The sequence below is a fragment of the Nelusetta ayraudi genome, unplaced genomic scaffold (assembly GCF_046127955.1).
Source record: "Nelusetta ayraudi isolate G7.1 ecotype Tasmania unplaced genomic scaffold, CSIRO-AGI_Nayr_v1 ptg000063l, whole genome shotgun sequence".
NCBI lineage: Eukaryota > Metazoa > Chordata > Actinopteri > Tetraodontiformes > Monacanthidae > Nelusetta > Nelusetta ayraudi.
This window is the reverse complement of record NW_027466113.1, coordinates 2,011,432-2,028,316: the sequence shown is the minus strand read 5'-3', so window position 1 is coordinate 2,028,316 and position 16,885 is coordinate 2,011,432. Positions and strand designations below refer to the sequence as shown.

The 16,885-nt window shown below is 44.3% G+C and overlaps 1 protein-coding gene across 1 annotated transcript in view; it reads left to right on the top strand.

The window, feature by feature from the left end:
- Positions 1–16,885, top strand: part of cdk14 (cyclin dependent kinase 14) — a 150,931-nt gene that overhangs the window by 6,808 nt on the left and 127,238 nt on the right. The window contains exon 2 of the mRNA XM_076041300.1: positions 1,972–2,003. Within this exon, the coding sequence (XP_075897415.1) occupies positions 1,972–2,003 (32 nt within the window). The remainder of the gene's footprint in view (positions 1–1,971; positions 2,004–16,885) is intronic.

Below are 16,885 nucleotides of genomic sequence, written 5' to 3'. Positions count from 1 at the left end.
AATTCTTGTTGTTGTCTTTGCGTGTCCTTAAGCCTCATCGGGTCCCCTTGGTCAACATAATGATTGTTAACACATTTTGCTCCCATAATCACATACTGACATGACACGTGACACCTTGTTGTGGTCAAGAGCATTAAATACTGTTATCTTTATTGTCCATTAGTTACTCTTGCGTACTAATGTTCACATGACCTCAAGTTAAATCTGTAAAATTAAAAATTTTAGGTTTAATGTTCAGTCAGAAACCATATAAACGTGCGTGTGTGTGTGTGTGTGGTTAAAAAAACCCACATCTTTCATGTCTAGTCAACCTTAAATTATTTGTGTCAGCCAGTGGACAAGCTTTTATTGTCTACCTGGAGTCTAATCCATTGTATTGAGTGTGGATTTGTGGCTGCGGTGATGCTGTCTGGGGTGTCTGGGATGTCTCAGGGGTGTGTGTGTGTGCGTGTGCGCGCGTGTGTGATGACCCTCCGAGGAGAAGGAAGCAGCAGTTTAACGGCTCAGTGGCTGAGCTGACAGCACTTCCAAACACTCCCCTCACCCTCCCAACAACCCCCCCCCCCCCCACCCCCCACCCCCTCAACATAAAAAAGTAATTTCTTCACGAAGCATCCCCTGGAGCGATCGACTGAGCCATCTGTACTGCCTTGCTCATTAGGCGACATAATCATGATGACAAGCTAATAACTGAAAAATCATCATTTGCCTGTCTAATAGCAACAGTCATGGTATGAGTGACTCTGGAACCAAAGCTGCGGAAAACAAACTGTTTTCCTCCTTGAATGAATGAAGGAATAGTATTGATTGCATAAACAGTCGCGTCTCCCCTGCAGTCAATGTGCATAATGTGCATCTTTTCAAAACAGCTGCGGCCGAGCGGCCATCAGACTGCCGACGCTGGACGTTCACATTTGGCTCCACATACCGGGATGCATCTCAAGCTCTGACATACACATGTAACGACACAATATGTGCATTTTTTTTCTTTACACCTTTACTGGTCCCTGTACTGCAGTACCTGTCCTGCGTAACGTTTCACTTCACTTTGTGTAGTACTGTCGCAGACCACAGGTTGCGTACAAGTACGAATACTTTTACTTTTATTGTGAGTGCTGCTGTAGGATTCATATTTAAGCAAAACACCTTCATCATCGGCATGGCCACCCACTAGCATCGTCGCACCTCCAATCAGGGCAGCTGCCCTCATGGTCAGACATCAGTAGCCCACATCAACAGAAGACTACACAGAGGATATAGAGTTTTATAGTAGCCTGAAACGAAAGGTAGCGCTCACCACAATAACAATTTGGAATAAGGAAACAGTACTCAACTCCACAAATTGATCAAATGAACAGAACTTCTGGACTTAGTATGGAGACCACCACTTCAGCATCACACTACAGCAGCTCCAACCTTCACCTCTCCCATCCAACTGGAAAACTGTCTTGAAGCAAGTTTAAAATCTGCCTTAAATCTGGCCAAACATATTTTGGTTTGAGTCTTGAGAGCCCTTGTTTGCTTCAGGCATTAATTTTTATACAGCCAGTGTTACTGTGAAATGTTTTATATTCCCAGCATAAAATGCATGACAGATGTTGTTCAAAATGTGTGTAAATGTTGTATATATTGTGCATTATCATTTCACCACGAGAAAAAAAACAAAATTTTCTTTTTCCTTTTGGCGGCGATAACAAACTCAACGACAGCAGCCGCCTCTTCACTTCCTGCTTTCCCAGCGTGATCACCATCGCTGCTGCTCTACCCCCCCCTGTGAATCTAAAAAGTGAACCTTATCTCACCAACTCGGGCGAACTCTTCCTCTCCCAGACAAAATATGAACACGCTCTGAACGGAAAATCCTGACGAGTCTCTGCATCCCCGTCCCCGCTTTGACATTTTATTTTGTTCGCTCTTCAAAAGACGTCAGCGCCGCCAGTCTGATTGTCTCTTCCTTTCTTCTGTTTGCAGCTTTCAAGAAGGAGGACAGTGGCTTTGATGAGGTAAGAAAAAAACTTTATATTCTTTCGTTGGGAAGCCTGTGACATTACTGGCCCAGTTTGGATTTTCGCAATGCATTAGTGCAACCTTGAATATGCATTTTTCTTTTTTTTAATTCAAAATATTCATCAAGGTCTTGACATACAGATGTATCCACGACTGCAGGGAATTAGATCCTCACCCCCTCAATCCTGCTGTAATCCAGTGCATAAGATGTGTCGTCCATTTGTATACTGGGCATGTTGGGTTTTCCCCCTCTCATCTCGACAGACGTCCCTCAGGGGTCAGTCTTCATCCCAGATCCAATGCGGCCTGAGAGGTCAGCCAACATACCAATCAGGCCGTCCCTGCATGTGGATGGAAATCACATTCAGTCCCAACATTTGGCAACGTTTTCTTTTTATTGTCTTTTATTTTATATAACTGCAATTGACTAATTGCCCCCTTTTTGCATTAAAATAATAAATTATTCAGTATTTCCCATTTATACAAAGTCTGAATTTCTTTTTTTTAACTTTGTGTTTCCAGAGATAGACGGGGACTTTTTCGGTTACTTTCCCACTGCAGGTCTTAACGCTTGTTTCTTTTCTCTTTTTTTTCTCTCCATGAAATTTATTTTTTGAGTGTCTCACACTGTAATTTAAACGTGACTGCTGTCAGACTGCGACGCGGCACGCCGTGTTTACCGACGTGAATGTCGATGCCACTCACGCCTGTGTGCAGCGTTGCGGCAGCTTTTAAGTGGTTGCGGAGTCGGGGAAAGTGCAAATGGAATGCAGCATAACTGCTCAGAGTGAAGACAAGTTGCAAAACAGCAGTGTTGAAAGTGGATTGGGACTGAAAACCAAAAAAGAAACTCTGTGATTGTTGTGACTGTGAGTAAAAGCAGATCTGAGTCCCTTGTTGTTCCTCTTACTCTATAAATATTGTGATTTTATTTCTTTGTTTCTTTTAAATGTATATAATTCATCTTCTTTTGCACTTTATCGTTGCTGTCATCATGCAAATTTCCCCAGTGTGGGATTCATAAAGGCGTTCTATTCTATTATGGACAAGTGGCACTTTGCCTGCAGCTTCACCTTCAACCAAACGAGGCGTCACAGTCACAACCGAGGCGGCGCGTCGTGATGACAGTGACGCTTGTCTTGTATTTGTGGCTGTATTAGGCAGCAGCTGCTCGGTTACCTGTGAAGACTGGGCTGTTGCTCGGTTGCTCTTGTGAGCGAAAGCAGCAGCGATCGCTTGTCTGCCTGCATCTGCTGCAGCCGTCTACCTTGTTAAAGAGCAACCATATGGTCTCAGAGCCTCTCTCAGCCCCGCTGGTCTCGGCTGGTATGTCGCTTAAACGACTCTTTCAGTCGGACCGTTACAGGCTGAAAACAGGGCTGAGTTTTTTTGTTTTTTGTCTCGCACCATGATGGCCTTTAGTGTCGTCGTATTTTTGTTTTGTCGCTCACAGCAGGCGATGGGGATTGTCAAACTTCTCTCTTTTTTTTTTTTAGCTTTACTCCGTCAATGATTCATCTTTTCACACAATTACTTCAGCACAAGTCAAGCAAGCAGCCCTTAAATTCCGCTGCCGTACGTGTCGGCTGCCTTGCGGCCGTCACTCACTATTGTGGCAGACTTGTCCATTGCAAGTTGCAAGTGGCTGTGATGATCACACGCATGCATTTTTATTTTTTTATTTTTGTAATGGCACTTTGATTTTCGCCACTCTTTCTCCGCCTCTTGCCAAGAGGAAGGGAGATGTTGTCAGTGGGAGAGAACAGCCAAGGAGCTCAGCAGCAGCAGCAGCAGCAGCAGCAGCAGCAGCAGCAGCAGCAGCAGCCGCAGCAGCAGCAGCAGCAGCAGCAGCAGCAGCAGCAGCAGCAGCAGCAGACCTGCTTGCCTCAAAGAGAATGTGGATGGAATTCAGCAAGGTCACCACTTTGTTAGGTTGTTACATTTTAAATTGATCAATGTTCTTTCACCCAAAACGACCATTTCTACCTTCCTATTATGAAAATATTGCTCAATGACACTGTAGAACCTGGCTAGCTGGATTAAATTAAAGGCAAATAGCAATAGTCTCTCCTGAAAATTAACCTTGGAATATTTATTTTATATTTTTTTTTTATGTGTAAGGTAAATACCTGGTTTTCTTAACCAATAAGTTGTAAATGTTGTTATTGTTTTTTTTGCAGAAAACTTATATTTTTAATGTCACCGCTATGCGCAAATCCTCCTCCTTCTATTCTCTGACCATAATTTTCAGGGCGGTGACAAAAAAAGATCTCATTGCACCGATAAAAGAGCAAAGCCGTGCCAGACATCCCCACGCGAACCCGTCCCCTCTTCCTAAAAACGCCCTCGACCGCTCTCACTTTCTCCTCGACGTCCCGTGGCTTCATCTCAGCCGTCACTTCGCCCCGTGTCACTTTCCATCACGTCCGCCTGGACTGCATGCGCCCCGCGCCCGCCGCGCCGAGAAAACCCTCGGCTCCCGCCGAGGCTGCAGCCTCAGCTCCACTGCGGTTCAGACGGGCCAGTGGCAGAATGCCGGTAGAGACTTTGCCTGTGAGAAAGAAGAATTAAGAGGAAAACAACAATCTGTATTTGTACTGGCAGAGAGACCTCAGGGCTCAGACACTTCACATGTGTTCGGCACTGAGAAGGTTTGCCAAATCTTCACTGGATTATTTCGATAAGAAGATGTTCTTTTTTTTTTTTTTTTTTTTGCACAAGGGGACGTTTTTGGGGGTCGGAGCAACGCAGATCAGACCATATCTAGAATCCGCTGACATGGGAACCAGCTGGGGGAGTTTTTTGCTATAAATGGGCCGTGCCACAAAAGAGGAATGTAAAGAATTTTTAAGGGGAAAATAAACTGCTTCCTGTTTGTCTACATCAGGCTTTCTCAACTGGTGGGTCGACCTTTGGGTCGCGGCTTCGTGGGCGGGGATTTTTAAAATCCACATATTCATAGAGAAAATGTCGGACTTTTATTTTTGCAGCGCACACGATTCAATTCAATAATTCCGATAAGTTGTTGACTAGACACGATAGAAAGTGGGCCGGCGTTTGTGCTTTTGTGGAATAAATTTGGTTCTCAACTTCAAAATGGAGACTCCACCAGTCGGGGACCGCTGCTCTACGTGACGTTTGCATGAAAAGTCAACGGCGGCCGGCGAACTACGTAAACACCGGTACGCTGGTTCGCAGCTGCCATGCACGAGCCAGAGTCTGAGGCCGGCCGACAGCCAGCGAGAGCGTGTGCGCGATTGCGGTGTCTGTTGAAATGATCATCATTTGTCACAGCGAATCGGAAAATATGCGTCCGTGGAAAACGTCAGCACGGTCTGAGGTGCCTGAGGCTGGATCCTGAACAGAACACTGAAGGAAATGAAGTTTTTGTTGGGGAAAAAACAGCCTTCATTCATCCATTCATTCATTCAATCATTCAATCATTCATTTTTTTTTTTATACCTGCTACTCCTACACTTGGGGTCTTAAACAATGTTGATGTACAAAAATAAAGTTGTGGTGACATTTTAGAAAGATAGAAAGATAGATGGATGGATAGATTTTTCTGTTTAACAGTCTTTTGCGCGAGGATTCTCAGACCATAAGTGCAGTGTGTCGGACTCCATCATCGACCCAGTTGAGGATCAGCAGGTTGCACTTCATCTGTCACCTGTCCGTCATATAGACACACGGCCACGAGAGTTCATATTTCCAGTGTTCAAGAAGTTTGAGCAGCTTCAGTTTCTATTTTGCCTCACAGTCTCTCATGCGGGAAGGAAGTGTCTCCTCCAGTGTGAGTTGTTAAGAATAGATCAAAGTTTCCGAGCTCAGTCTGTCTTCTTCTTCTGCCTCGATGGAAACAGACGCCGAACCTCACTTGGCTCAGCCAGACGTGTGAACTTGACAAAAAGGGTCCCTTTAAACATATCAGATGTAAAGGCACAAGGTTTCCCCTGTAGCTTCTGAGGTTTTCTCATCTTTTCTTCAAATCCTTGTGTATTTTTACCTCCTGTCTCTGTCTAATTTCATGTTTTCTTCATGCTGTGAACAGAAGTAATAATGCCACAAATGTCTACCTTTTTTCATGAACCACTTCCTGAAATAATTGCAGCAGGCCACTAAAAGCACAATCATTTTTGGAAGATATTTCAGAATGAAACGATGAAGTCATTGCCTTCTTGCCAAGATTCTTTGTTCCTTTATTTGATGCCTTGATTTAATTTGTGTATAGATTTAAGTTGCTAATTTGATTCACCTCAGTATTTTGACCCTCTTCAATTAGCATTTCTGTGACAGCAAAATAGAATCTAGCATTCTAGCTGTACCGGCAGTAGAAGGCAAATACAACTTCCAGTTTTGGTGCCAAATTCATCTTAGCCACAAATGCATTACGAGTGTTTTGTTGACACAGCACGACTACTAGCTTGTAAAAGCCCAGTCTTCTTTCTCTAATGCCATGCAAGTCTATGGGGTCAAAAGTCAACTTTGTCCTAGAGACATGGGACCACTTGCAGGTTCATCGGGATCCCTCAAGACCCAGCCACGTCAAATTTGGGGCTCCTATAGCCCATGAGGAACCCTGGAACCCTGAAAAAATGTCTTCCTCCAAGGTGGGGCATGAAAGTTTGAGAACCATTGCTCTAAGTCAGAGATATTCTTGGGTTATTTACACATCTTCTTACACACCTGCTGCATATCAAAAATATTTAGAAGTTGCAACAGTGGAGAAAAGTATGTAATTTGCGACGGAGATGCCAGATTCCAGGGACACAAACCTTTTGTTTAGCTAAGAGTACCTGCATTTGAGATTGACAGATGGACAAAATTCTACAGTATATTCAGATTTCAAGCGGGTTTCCAGGTTCCTTTTTTACCTTCCAATAGTTTCCTGTGTGGAATGCATGTTAGAATTTCTTGTTAGCTAACTAATGTTAGCTTTGTAGCAGCACATAAAACTGACACTGAATTGTTTTGATATAAATGTAGGAGTATGTGAAGCACAGCTATTTGACAGTCGGTCAGGAAACGCATCCCGCGGGTGGGATGCTCAGGGACCCTATTTTTATATTAATTATGTTTTAAATAAAACGGGGATTTGTTGAATCCTCGTGAGATTAAACTGCATGTATGTAGGTGTCTTGTCAGCCTTTGCATGTTCAGATGTATGTGGGTGAAAGGCAGCCTCAATGCCTGCCCTAATTAAATAAGCTTCAAATTGAAGTGGGGGTGGTGCTAGAGATCTGATTACTGTCTGAATGCATCTTGGGCTCCTCATGGATTTCTTAAGTAACTCATCTTAGAAATTATTTTTTTCTTCCCTGTTTTTTTTTTTGTTGTATCTAACCTGATTTCTTCCAGTTTAATGCAGTTTTCTCCGTTTTTACAGCTCTTTTGTCTTTTGCCTCTGGGCAGATGATTAGATTTACCGTGACCCTTACCACCACTACCATCACAGTGACCCTCAGCTGGTCTAGAGACTGACACTGTGGAAGAGTCATGGTGAAACAAATGGCCTTGCGGTTGCGTCCCTGCTGATCGTCCTCCAACTGACTGAGTCACTTACGGACGTCTCCCCGTGACTAGCCGCGGTGGTAGCCACTAGACACGTTAGCCGTTAGCATCTGCTCCATTTCTAAAGCGCTAGGCTGTTTGCACTGGGGGTGAAACGGTTCCTCTTTATGCACTGCACGCCTTTCAACGCAAACAATTCAATTTATTTTCTATAAACAAGGTCATAAATATAATTAATATGTTTCTGCCTGAAGAATTTCGACTCTGACAAATTAGCATGCGTGAAGGGAGGGAGAAAGAGCAAAAGGCGGCGCCTTGCTCAATTGATTTTTTTCTTCTTCTTCTTCTGGTTGAAGTTCAATTACCAACGCATATTGTGACAGCTTTGAAAATCCCAATCAATGTGTCGTGGCGAAAACGCCTTTCACGGCCGCGCGAGAGAAAAGGCGGCTGATTAAAGCGCTGGCTGTTTATTGTCGTGGAAAAATTCCGCCGCTTTCAAAGTCGCTCACTGTCACGGGCGCCAAAACCTTGGCGTGAATTCGATAAGGGGTTGAGTCAGAGGCTAGCGGGGAGGAGGACAAAAAGCAATTGGCCCTATCAAAGCAGTAAATCTGCCGAGATAAAAGAAGTCTGATCCAGCGGGGAGATGTGGCGGGGGTGCGCGGGGGTGTCAGAGGCGCCTCGTGGCCCACGGCTGGTGTTTACCTTGACAGCATGCTTCCTCTCCGTGTCGCCGTCTCTGCTCTGGCCCGCATAATCAAGACCCTCGGCCACGTCCCACACGGTCGGCCCTGTGTCACAGGGCCCCTTGAATCAAGATGCAAGATTGCACAGGGGAGTCGCGGGGATTAGCACCGAAGGGAAGAATGACTTTTCCGACCAAATTAGGTCATTAGAAGGTTAAATATTTGTAAAGGCTCGTCAATAGTGACCTACATACGCAGAGGAAATAAAGCCCTTCAAGGAGATGTAAATGCGTGTTTAAGCAAATGCTATCTTCGGCTCTGTAACCCCTATTAAACACTTAAGTAACATTAAATAATGTAGAAAGAAAATTTAAGCAAGCAAAATTAATAAAACACAGAAAAGAAAGCAAATGACGTATTCGAAAAGGAGTGAGAAGCATAACTTGTTAGCTCTCACCCCTATCTCCAAACATAATTAAAGGATTTATATGTATCTATATATAATTAACTAGATAAATGAGAAACGATGCCTAACACTCAGAAAAATGTGAGCAACAAGATGAGATTCTGTTAGTGTCGCGTTTAAGGACAAGGACAATAACCTGGCATGTCTGACGGAACATCGACTTGTCTAAACACACGTATGGATATTATTGATCAAAGCTCATGCAAATTGTTTCAAAAGCCAAGGGAAAGCTTGGAAGGTGATTGGGCGAACGATTCGAGCGGACTAATTCGATTTGCAACGGCTCACCATTAGCTGCAGGACACAACTCTGTAGCTGGCGACGTTGTAACGTGAGGTTGAATTCTTAGCCATGGGTAGTCGGGGGGGGGGGTAAAGTAAAAATTGTGTAGTAAACTGAAACAGGACCTTCAGTTGGATATGAAATGAATGAATGTGCCAGATGCTCAAAGAACGGAGCGTAACCCGGCAACCTGAACCTTCGTACGATTGGCAGTGGTCTGATTTCTAAAAGTCAAACTCTGCTTCAATATTTGCTCTCCTGTGCGCGCCTGGCAATACGATGCCTCCATCTGAGTGTGACTGCTGTCATGGTCGGAAGGCTGTCAAGGTGCATCACTCTTATATTATGTTGTATATTTCACATATATATGTATATATATGTATATATACATATATAAGCATATATATGTGTGTATATATATCGTCTTCAGAGAGGAGTCGCTCTGATGCCGTATGTCTTTGAGTCTTTGTAGATTCTTTTTTCCAATGAGGTATATTTGCATTTAAAAGGGTGTCATTAGGGTGAAAAATGATCATTTAAAATATATTTAAAAGATTCTGTTGCTACCGGCGCCTCATTTCATTCTCCGCCATTTTTTACCTTGAGTCCGGTCTGTGGATGGAATGCTTTTTTTGGTCCTATTTTCACCAGTTTTCTGTGGAGAAAGCCAGGCGATGTCTTTGTGGATGTGGCCCCAGTGTCTTTGCAATGCCACCACGGCTGTGTCCATTCAAATTAGCCATTGCTTAACAACCTATAGTAGCTGCTCCCTCCTGGTCTTCACGCGTTTCTCGGAGCAGCTTGAAGCAGTTGTTCCTCGACCTCGTAATTTTCCGCTCATTTACTATGTCTGCAAAGGAAGCTGATTGGAATCGTGTGGACGTTTCAGATGGTTGGAAACGTTCTGACAGAAATCTGGATGATCTGGATGTCGGTGTTGAGAGCAGGCGTGAGATGCTGTGCACTGTAACAAAGACATGATGTTGGGTGGAAAACTAGAAAGACAGTCAGGAGCAAGGTCTTGATTTATTCCTGTGATAGCTGCTCACTGGACCTCAGCACTGTTCAGTAGAATGGCTCAATTTCTAATGTCTGCAATAATCAAGTGCCTCCTCGGCGTAGATGGGACCCAGAGGCACTGAGAACTTCTTTTAAACTGTACTTTAGTACTTTTAATACTTTATTCAATTTTGTTTATGAGGCTCAAACCCAATTTGATCATCTGCTATGCATTATTTTACAGCCTCTTTTTTTTTTTTTTTCCCCAGTGTGACTTTGTGGAAGTCTTTTAGCTTCCTGTGACAGTGGCTTTTGATCTTTGCTCCTCTATAAAACTGTCTTGAAACGCCGGTACTTTTGATTTCATCTGCAAAGGTCTGATTGGCCCTGAGAAGACACAAGCGAGAGGGGGAAGGGGAAAAAAAAAAAAAAAAAAAAGTCATCCCACAGTTCCTGTGATGTGATTGCTTTGTCAAAGACTTCAGCATCACTTCGGTATTCATCCTCCACCACCAGCAGTGCCACAAATATCCCAGCTGTCAGTGACTCCTGTAGCAGGCACAGTGTGTATCAGGTAGATATTGTCTGACACTCATTGTCACCGTCATATCTCAGAGATGACGCTTCCAAATGGAGGCACGGCGGCAGAATGCTATCTATGTGGGGGATGGGCGGGGGACGGGGGGAGGGGGGAGCTTCCCCGACAGAAGGCATGAGAATGATGTCTCATTCCGTTGAGTTTTTTTTTTTCTTTCCGTTTTCCCCACTCACTTCTTTCCAGACTGTGGGAAAAAAAAAAAGAAAAAAAAGAAAAGATGATTGTGTGAGGTCACACGTTTAAAAGCATATTGAGTCGCGGCTCTTTGCGTGAGCCTGGCAGTAATCGCAGCCAGGAATTCACACTTTTGCTCGCACCGCGCGTCTAATGTAAGCCTCTTCATGCACAACCCGGCTTATATTCCATTTAAAAATGATACAAAAAAATAATATCGACAGTAGTAGGAAACAGATGCCTGAGTACTGAGTCAGAATGAGCTTACGCTCTCGACTTGGTCAGGGCGCCGCAGCGGCGGCGGCAGAGGAAGATATTTCTCTCCCCTTGTGATTTCAAAGCTTATTAAACCCGCAAATAAAACGCGCCTGATCTGGGCTTTGTTGTCGGGAATACAGCCGCCCCGAAGCCACGCGCTTGATCTCGAGTCGACCTATATAGGCCTCTCGACAGACACCGGACTCTCCAAACCGTCGATTGCGCCGCGGAGGGGACGATCAGCGTGCGATTGATTGCAGCAGCGCTGGTGGGCTGAAGAATTTCTCACTCAGGAGGGCCTGTCGCAGCTCGGTGCTGTCAGAAGCAACCTCTTAGAATAGAATAGAATAGAATTTTATTGATTTGTGTTGTTACAGCAGCAGCAATAGATGCACAAGACAGAAGCAGTGTCATTGTAGGGATTTAAAGTATACATACATTTTGTTCTCCGTAGTTTCGGATTCGAATTGAAATCTGCTTTATTATTTGACAGCCGAACTGAACAGTGTTGAGGCTGATACGTCACGTTGACATTTCACAGTAAAATACGGCACGTCGAAAAAATGAAATCCGGCACATTGTTTATTATGATGAAAATCAACCGGATGCACCGTGTTTTTAATGGCAGACGCTCTCGACGTAAATTGGGGTCATCCTCCTTTTGGACTGGCAAAAAGTGGCCAACAGTTCAGGTTTGCATCTCCCACGGAGTTGAGTCAGTGCGAAGGAATACGAGCAATCAAATTCACACCGAAGTCGATTCCAAGTGATGCAGGATGCAGTGCGTCTGGGCCTGGCCGTCGGGAGCAAACATGCATATGGAATGAACCCGAGCTGCGGGGTTTCTTAATATAACACGCTGTAATGTTGTCGCAGTAATCTGTGCAGAAGGTTCTGCTCGGTGTGAGAGTCCAAGGATGTCAGCCGGGAGGGTTGTTGCTTTTTTTCCACAGAGATGGATTTTGTTCCAATGCAACGAGCTGTTTTGAAAGCGCATGTGAGCCCAGTGGCCCAATGTTGATCATTGAGACGAACGGGAAAATTTCACTTTGACGGTAATTTGAAAAGGTTTGGTTCGATTGAGGGGCGACACGGTGGCGCAGTGGTTAGCGCTGCCGCCTCACAGCAAGAAGGTCGTGGGTTCGATTCCGGGCCTGGGACCTTTCTGTGTGGAGTTTGCATGTTCTCCCTGTGTCTGCGTGGGTTCTCTCCGGGTTCTCCGGCTTCCTCCCACACTCCAAAAACATGCATGTGAGGTCAATTGAAGACTCTAAAATTGTCCGTAGGTGTGCATGTGAGTGTGAATGGTTGTTTGTTTCTATGTGGCCCTGCGATGAACTGGCGACTTGTCCAGGGTGTCCCCTGCCTTCGCCCTATGACAGCTGGGATAGGCTCCAGCAGACCCCCGTGACCCTGAGCTCGGGACTAAGCGGGTATGGAAAATGAATGAATGAATGGTTCGATTGAGGTCATTAACTGCCATTGGCAAATAAGGCAGAAAAATAGAGGCTGCATGCGCGGAGATGAAATGAGTTAAGATGAAGGCCGGCGTGTTTCAGGTTTGCAGACATATTGGTTGGACTGCATTTCATCTGATTCTCAACAAACTTAAATCATAATAAAGATATGAGTGATGGAAAAGTGATGGAAACACCTGCAAATCGCAATTGTACTTTAATTTAAAATAAAATATTGCTTTTATTTTGTGAAAACTGCAATGGAAACGCAGCTAATGTAGCAACTGATAAAGTAAACCGCCATTTTCCAGTAAACTCAACGTGAACGCAGCAAATGAACCTACAGTAAAAGCTAGAACATAGCATCTGTGTTAGCAGTGTGAGACAGTGAACGTTGCCTAATTCTAAAGTTTGCTCGTTTCCCCACAACTCCACCAAAGCTATTTTCACTTTGACCTACTTGTAAGTGTTTGTGTTTTGGTGACACATACAGAGAGTGTCTGAACATCTATTTTCTGCAGGCTGCAGCCAAGGCCAGGAACATATTGGTGAGACTTTGGTTCAGTGGAAAAATAAACATGTATTCAGTGGCAGTTAAAAATACATACATTCCCTGAGCCTAATATTAGCCAATATCATCCCCGCTTCAGTCAACTCATTAACTTTGAGCGCTCTACGCGTGTTTGTGTCCATACGACTCACGCCGCGGCACTTAATCCTGAGTGACTGACTGTCACGGTACAAGTTGTCGCTGCCGGCCATGTTTATTTGCCTCCGCCAATCTGACTTTCGTGACAGCTGCGGGCTAAGCGGCGAGCGCACCAGCGATGGGTCAGAAATTCTTCCAATCCCGAGGATGACGCCTGAGCTGACAGGAAACTGAAAGGCCGCTTAGACTCGATCTGCCCGCTCAGCTCAACCCCCCCCACCACCACCTCATCCCGCCCCCTCTGCAGGAGTCCACGTTCAAGTGTAATTTAATTTCGCTGGGTATAACTTTTCCCTGCCCATGCATGCCGAGGATTAGCGCTATCTGTGTAAATTAGCCCGGATTCTCTCGCCATCGCTCACGCTCGGCCCTCAGGTCCAGAATGGGCAGCAATTCCAGGAGACGTTAGTATGAAACCTATTTATATCCGAGCTCCCCAAGCCAGCGGTGGTCAGCGGGAGGCTCGCAGTGTGAGAACGGGGGCAGGAGGAGCGTCTCATTATGAATTTGTCTTTAATTAACCCTCCGCTAATTGACCCTCGAGGATACCTAATGGATTAAATATTGCTGTGCTATAAAAATGCAAATAGGGATGAGGAAGTGGTCTGGCGGGGGGTGGGATGGGTGTTTCCACTAGGACGATGGCATCAAATGCAGTGCCGCGTCCATCATACTGATGTGCAGGCAGGAAATGGTCCTGGTCTGCGCATCGAGCCCCCTGGGATCCAATATGGCGGCCCATTCATTTCAATGCAGTTGCTCTCCCAGTGCATACGCTGAAAAACTTTTCGGCTTCCACATCATGTGGCCCATAGAGCATGTAGCACTTCCCGTCATGCCTCTGTAACTCCTGTGACACATCAGGATGCATGAGCCAATCAGAGACACAGCAGCAACGTATTTGGGAATATAAAATTCATTTCTGGTGATTTTCTGGCCTTTATAATTTTTCTTGAAAGTTTTAAAAATGGACTCAAAAATCTGCAGTAACAAGATTCAGCCGTTCGTCAGGTGTTCATTTTTGTATTGCGGTCTCTGGGAAATATGCTTTTTGGACCAGATGGGGTTTTGGCTGCAGTACCTCGAGTGGCCACTGGAGAAGAATTGCCGCACTGCCATATTGCCAGTCTGGTATCCAGTTCTTATTGTACACCAGAAGAAGTTAAGGGGTCGGACGGACATTTCAGGAAATCGGACATAAGACGGGCGATGAAGTGGAATGGGATATAACTGTGGACCATGCTGATGGTGGATTTGTGGGTTTGGTGGATTAGGCTGGTGGTGGTGCAGAGCGCTTGCTACCTTTGCGCTTTTCACAGGCAGCCTCAACTATTCTGTATTGTTTTGTTTTTTTGTTCGTTTTTTTTTTTTTTTAATTGATCTTCTGACTAAAATATGAAACTTCATTCACCGAGTGCAGTGACCGCCGTGGCTAAGAAATGTGACAGTTTGACAGTTATCTGTAATTGTTTCTGCGTTGAATGAAAAAAAAAAAATGCCCTTGAGAAGTTGAAATTTGCCTTTGGATAAAGCGGGCAAGTTTACACTGAAGCGGTGAGTATAGATACAGTGTAGTTAGGTAGTGAGTGTATCGATCTGTCTTGTTGATGTATGGGACTTTTTCCAACACTACACAAAGGCGCAAAAGATAAACGTCAGTGTCCAAGTTGGTTCACAGAGCGATGCGTCAATACGCAATAAAGTGGTCGAATTCGCAAATTTTTAAAACCTCCCGAACGGCCGAGAAATCAGGCTTTCATCATGCTTTCCTCTCATTCCTTATCTCTTTCACCGAGGGGGAGAAAAAGATGTCAGCCTCAAATGTCAAGGTAAATATTGCCATTAATAAATGCCGTGTGTGGGAGGAGAGAGGAGAAATAATAATAATGATAACAAAAAAAAATAAAAAAAAACGCTTTCTGACCTTTGGAGCAAAATGAATTCCAACTCTTTTGACAGATTATTGTTGTTCCCAGGTCTAAATCTGGAAGCGGTTTTCGTCAATGCCATTAAAAAAAAAAAGAAGGGGTCAGGGCTTGGCCATGGCGTTCCTGTCTGGTTACCTGCGTTTGAGAGAGGCTTGGCTGTGCGCAAAGTGCATTTCTCTTCTCCAGCAGTTCACCCTCATTCTTTGACCGCTGAGGAACCGTGAGGGAGCGTGGCATTTTTAGAAAGTCAGAAATGGATTTAGAGACAATGCAACGATATATTTGAGGTATCTGTGGGTTGCGTGAACTGGATGAACGAGGCCAGTTGGAATATTTGTCACTTTCTCAAGGATTCAAGGAGCTTTATTGTCATACCAGTTCACATTTACACGTTAGTGGTACGAAAGTCGGACTCAGGTCCCGGTGTAAGCCTAAATAAATACAGATATTAAAAACACCAAGCTAAAAATTAGCAAGTACACATACAAGTAAGTGTATGTAAAGGTATAAACAGTATGTACAGTGTATATAGTATAAACTGTGGACAAGTTTTATATCTGTAATAACTACATTTTAAACAAGTAACCATTTCTGCTCTATGATGCCGATATGATTTAAAATAATTAATGTAATTTTCTATAAGTAGTTGCTGCCAAATATTGCAATGAGGGCCAAGTAATCTTTTATCATTAAGAGGAAACCTAAGCTTGCACATTGCGTAGGAATAACGCTAAAAGGCCACTGATTGAAAGAGTCTGTATAAAAGAGTTTTCCTGTGGTTCAGTGTGTTGCTCTGACGACGGGGAGAAAAAAAAAAAACTATTGAAATGTAAAGTTCTACTTTATAACCAAAAGCATTGGATGTTGGATGTTTCGAGCTCCGGGGTGTTTTTTTTTTCCCTGTGAAGAGGAAAGAGTGTTCGAAATGGGGCGGACACATACTGCGGCTCTGCATTGTAGCTGCAGGGTTCTCGAAACTCTCAGTCAGTTCCTCTGAGCTGAAAGGATATGCTGGAGTTTTAGCATCATCATCGTCGTGTATCACCACATGAGTATTCCAGCTACGTGCAGCTGCGTTCTCCAACCGCCTCCTCCCATCAGGATGGCAGATCGCTGTTAAAAGACACTGGCATATATTTTGCGCTAAAAGGGACGGCGCAACTCTGACGCCACTTCAGCAGATGGACGGTGGTGGACTTTGACTGTGTGGCTAGGATGGATTGGCAACAGAAGTCAAAGGCGATTGATGTGAACATCAACGGCCATCCAAAGACAACAAGGCTAAAGACACTTCCTAATGTTTACCCGCACGCAGCCTGTGATAACAGCTGTTTGCTCTCCCTGGCACAGTTGGAGTGGTTTTTTTCTTTTTCTTTTTTTTTTTTTGCTTTGTTTTTTATTTGATGTGCAAAACTCTCAAGAGAACTTATCATCTAAAACTGAAGTGAAGAGAAAATGTGAATTGGTGCACTACTAATGCTATTAACAAAAGAACAGTTATTTTTCATTCAAATAAATGAAAAGTGAGGGGTAAAAAAACAAACAAAAAAAAAATTGCACCGACTTAAACACTCACCACTTTTTCACGAACCTCCACTCTGCTGCTCGTTAGTGCATAGGTCTAATCAGCCAATCACGTGATCTGAACTCAGCGCATTTCAAAATGAAGATGCGGTTGTTCAGTTGGGTCGCTGAAGTTCAAAGCGAGCATCAGAATGAGGAAATAAAGGGGATTAAAGTGAGTTTGAGCGCGGCATGGTTGTTGGTGTCAAACACGCTGGTCTGAGTTCTTCACAGTTTGCTGATT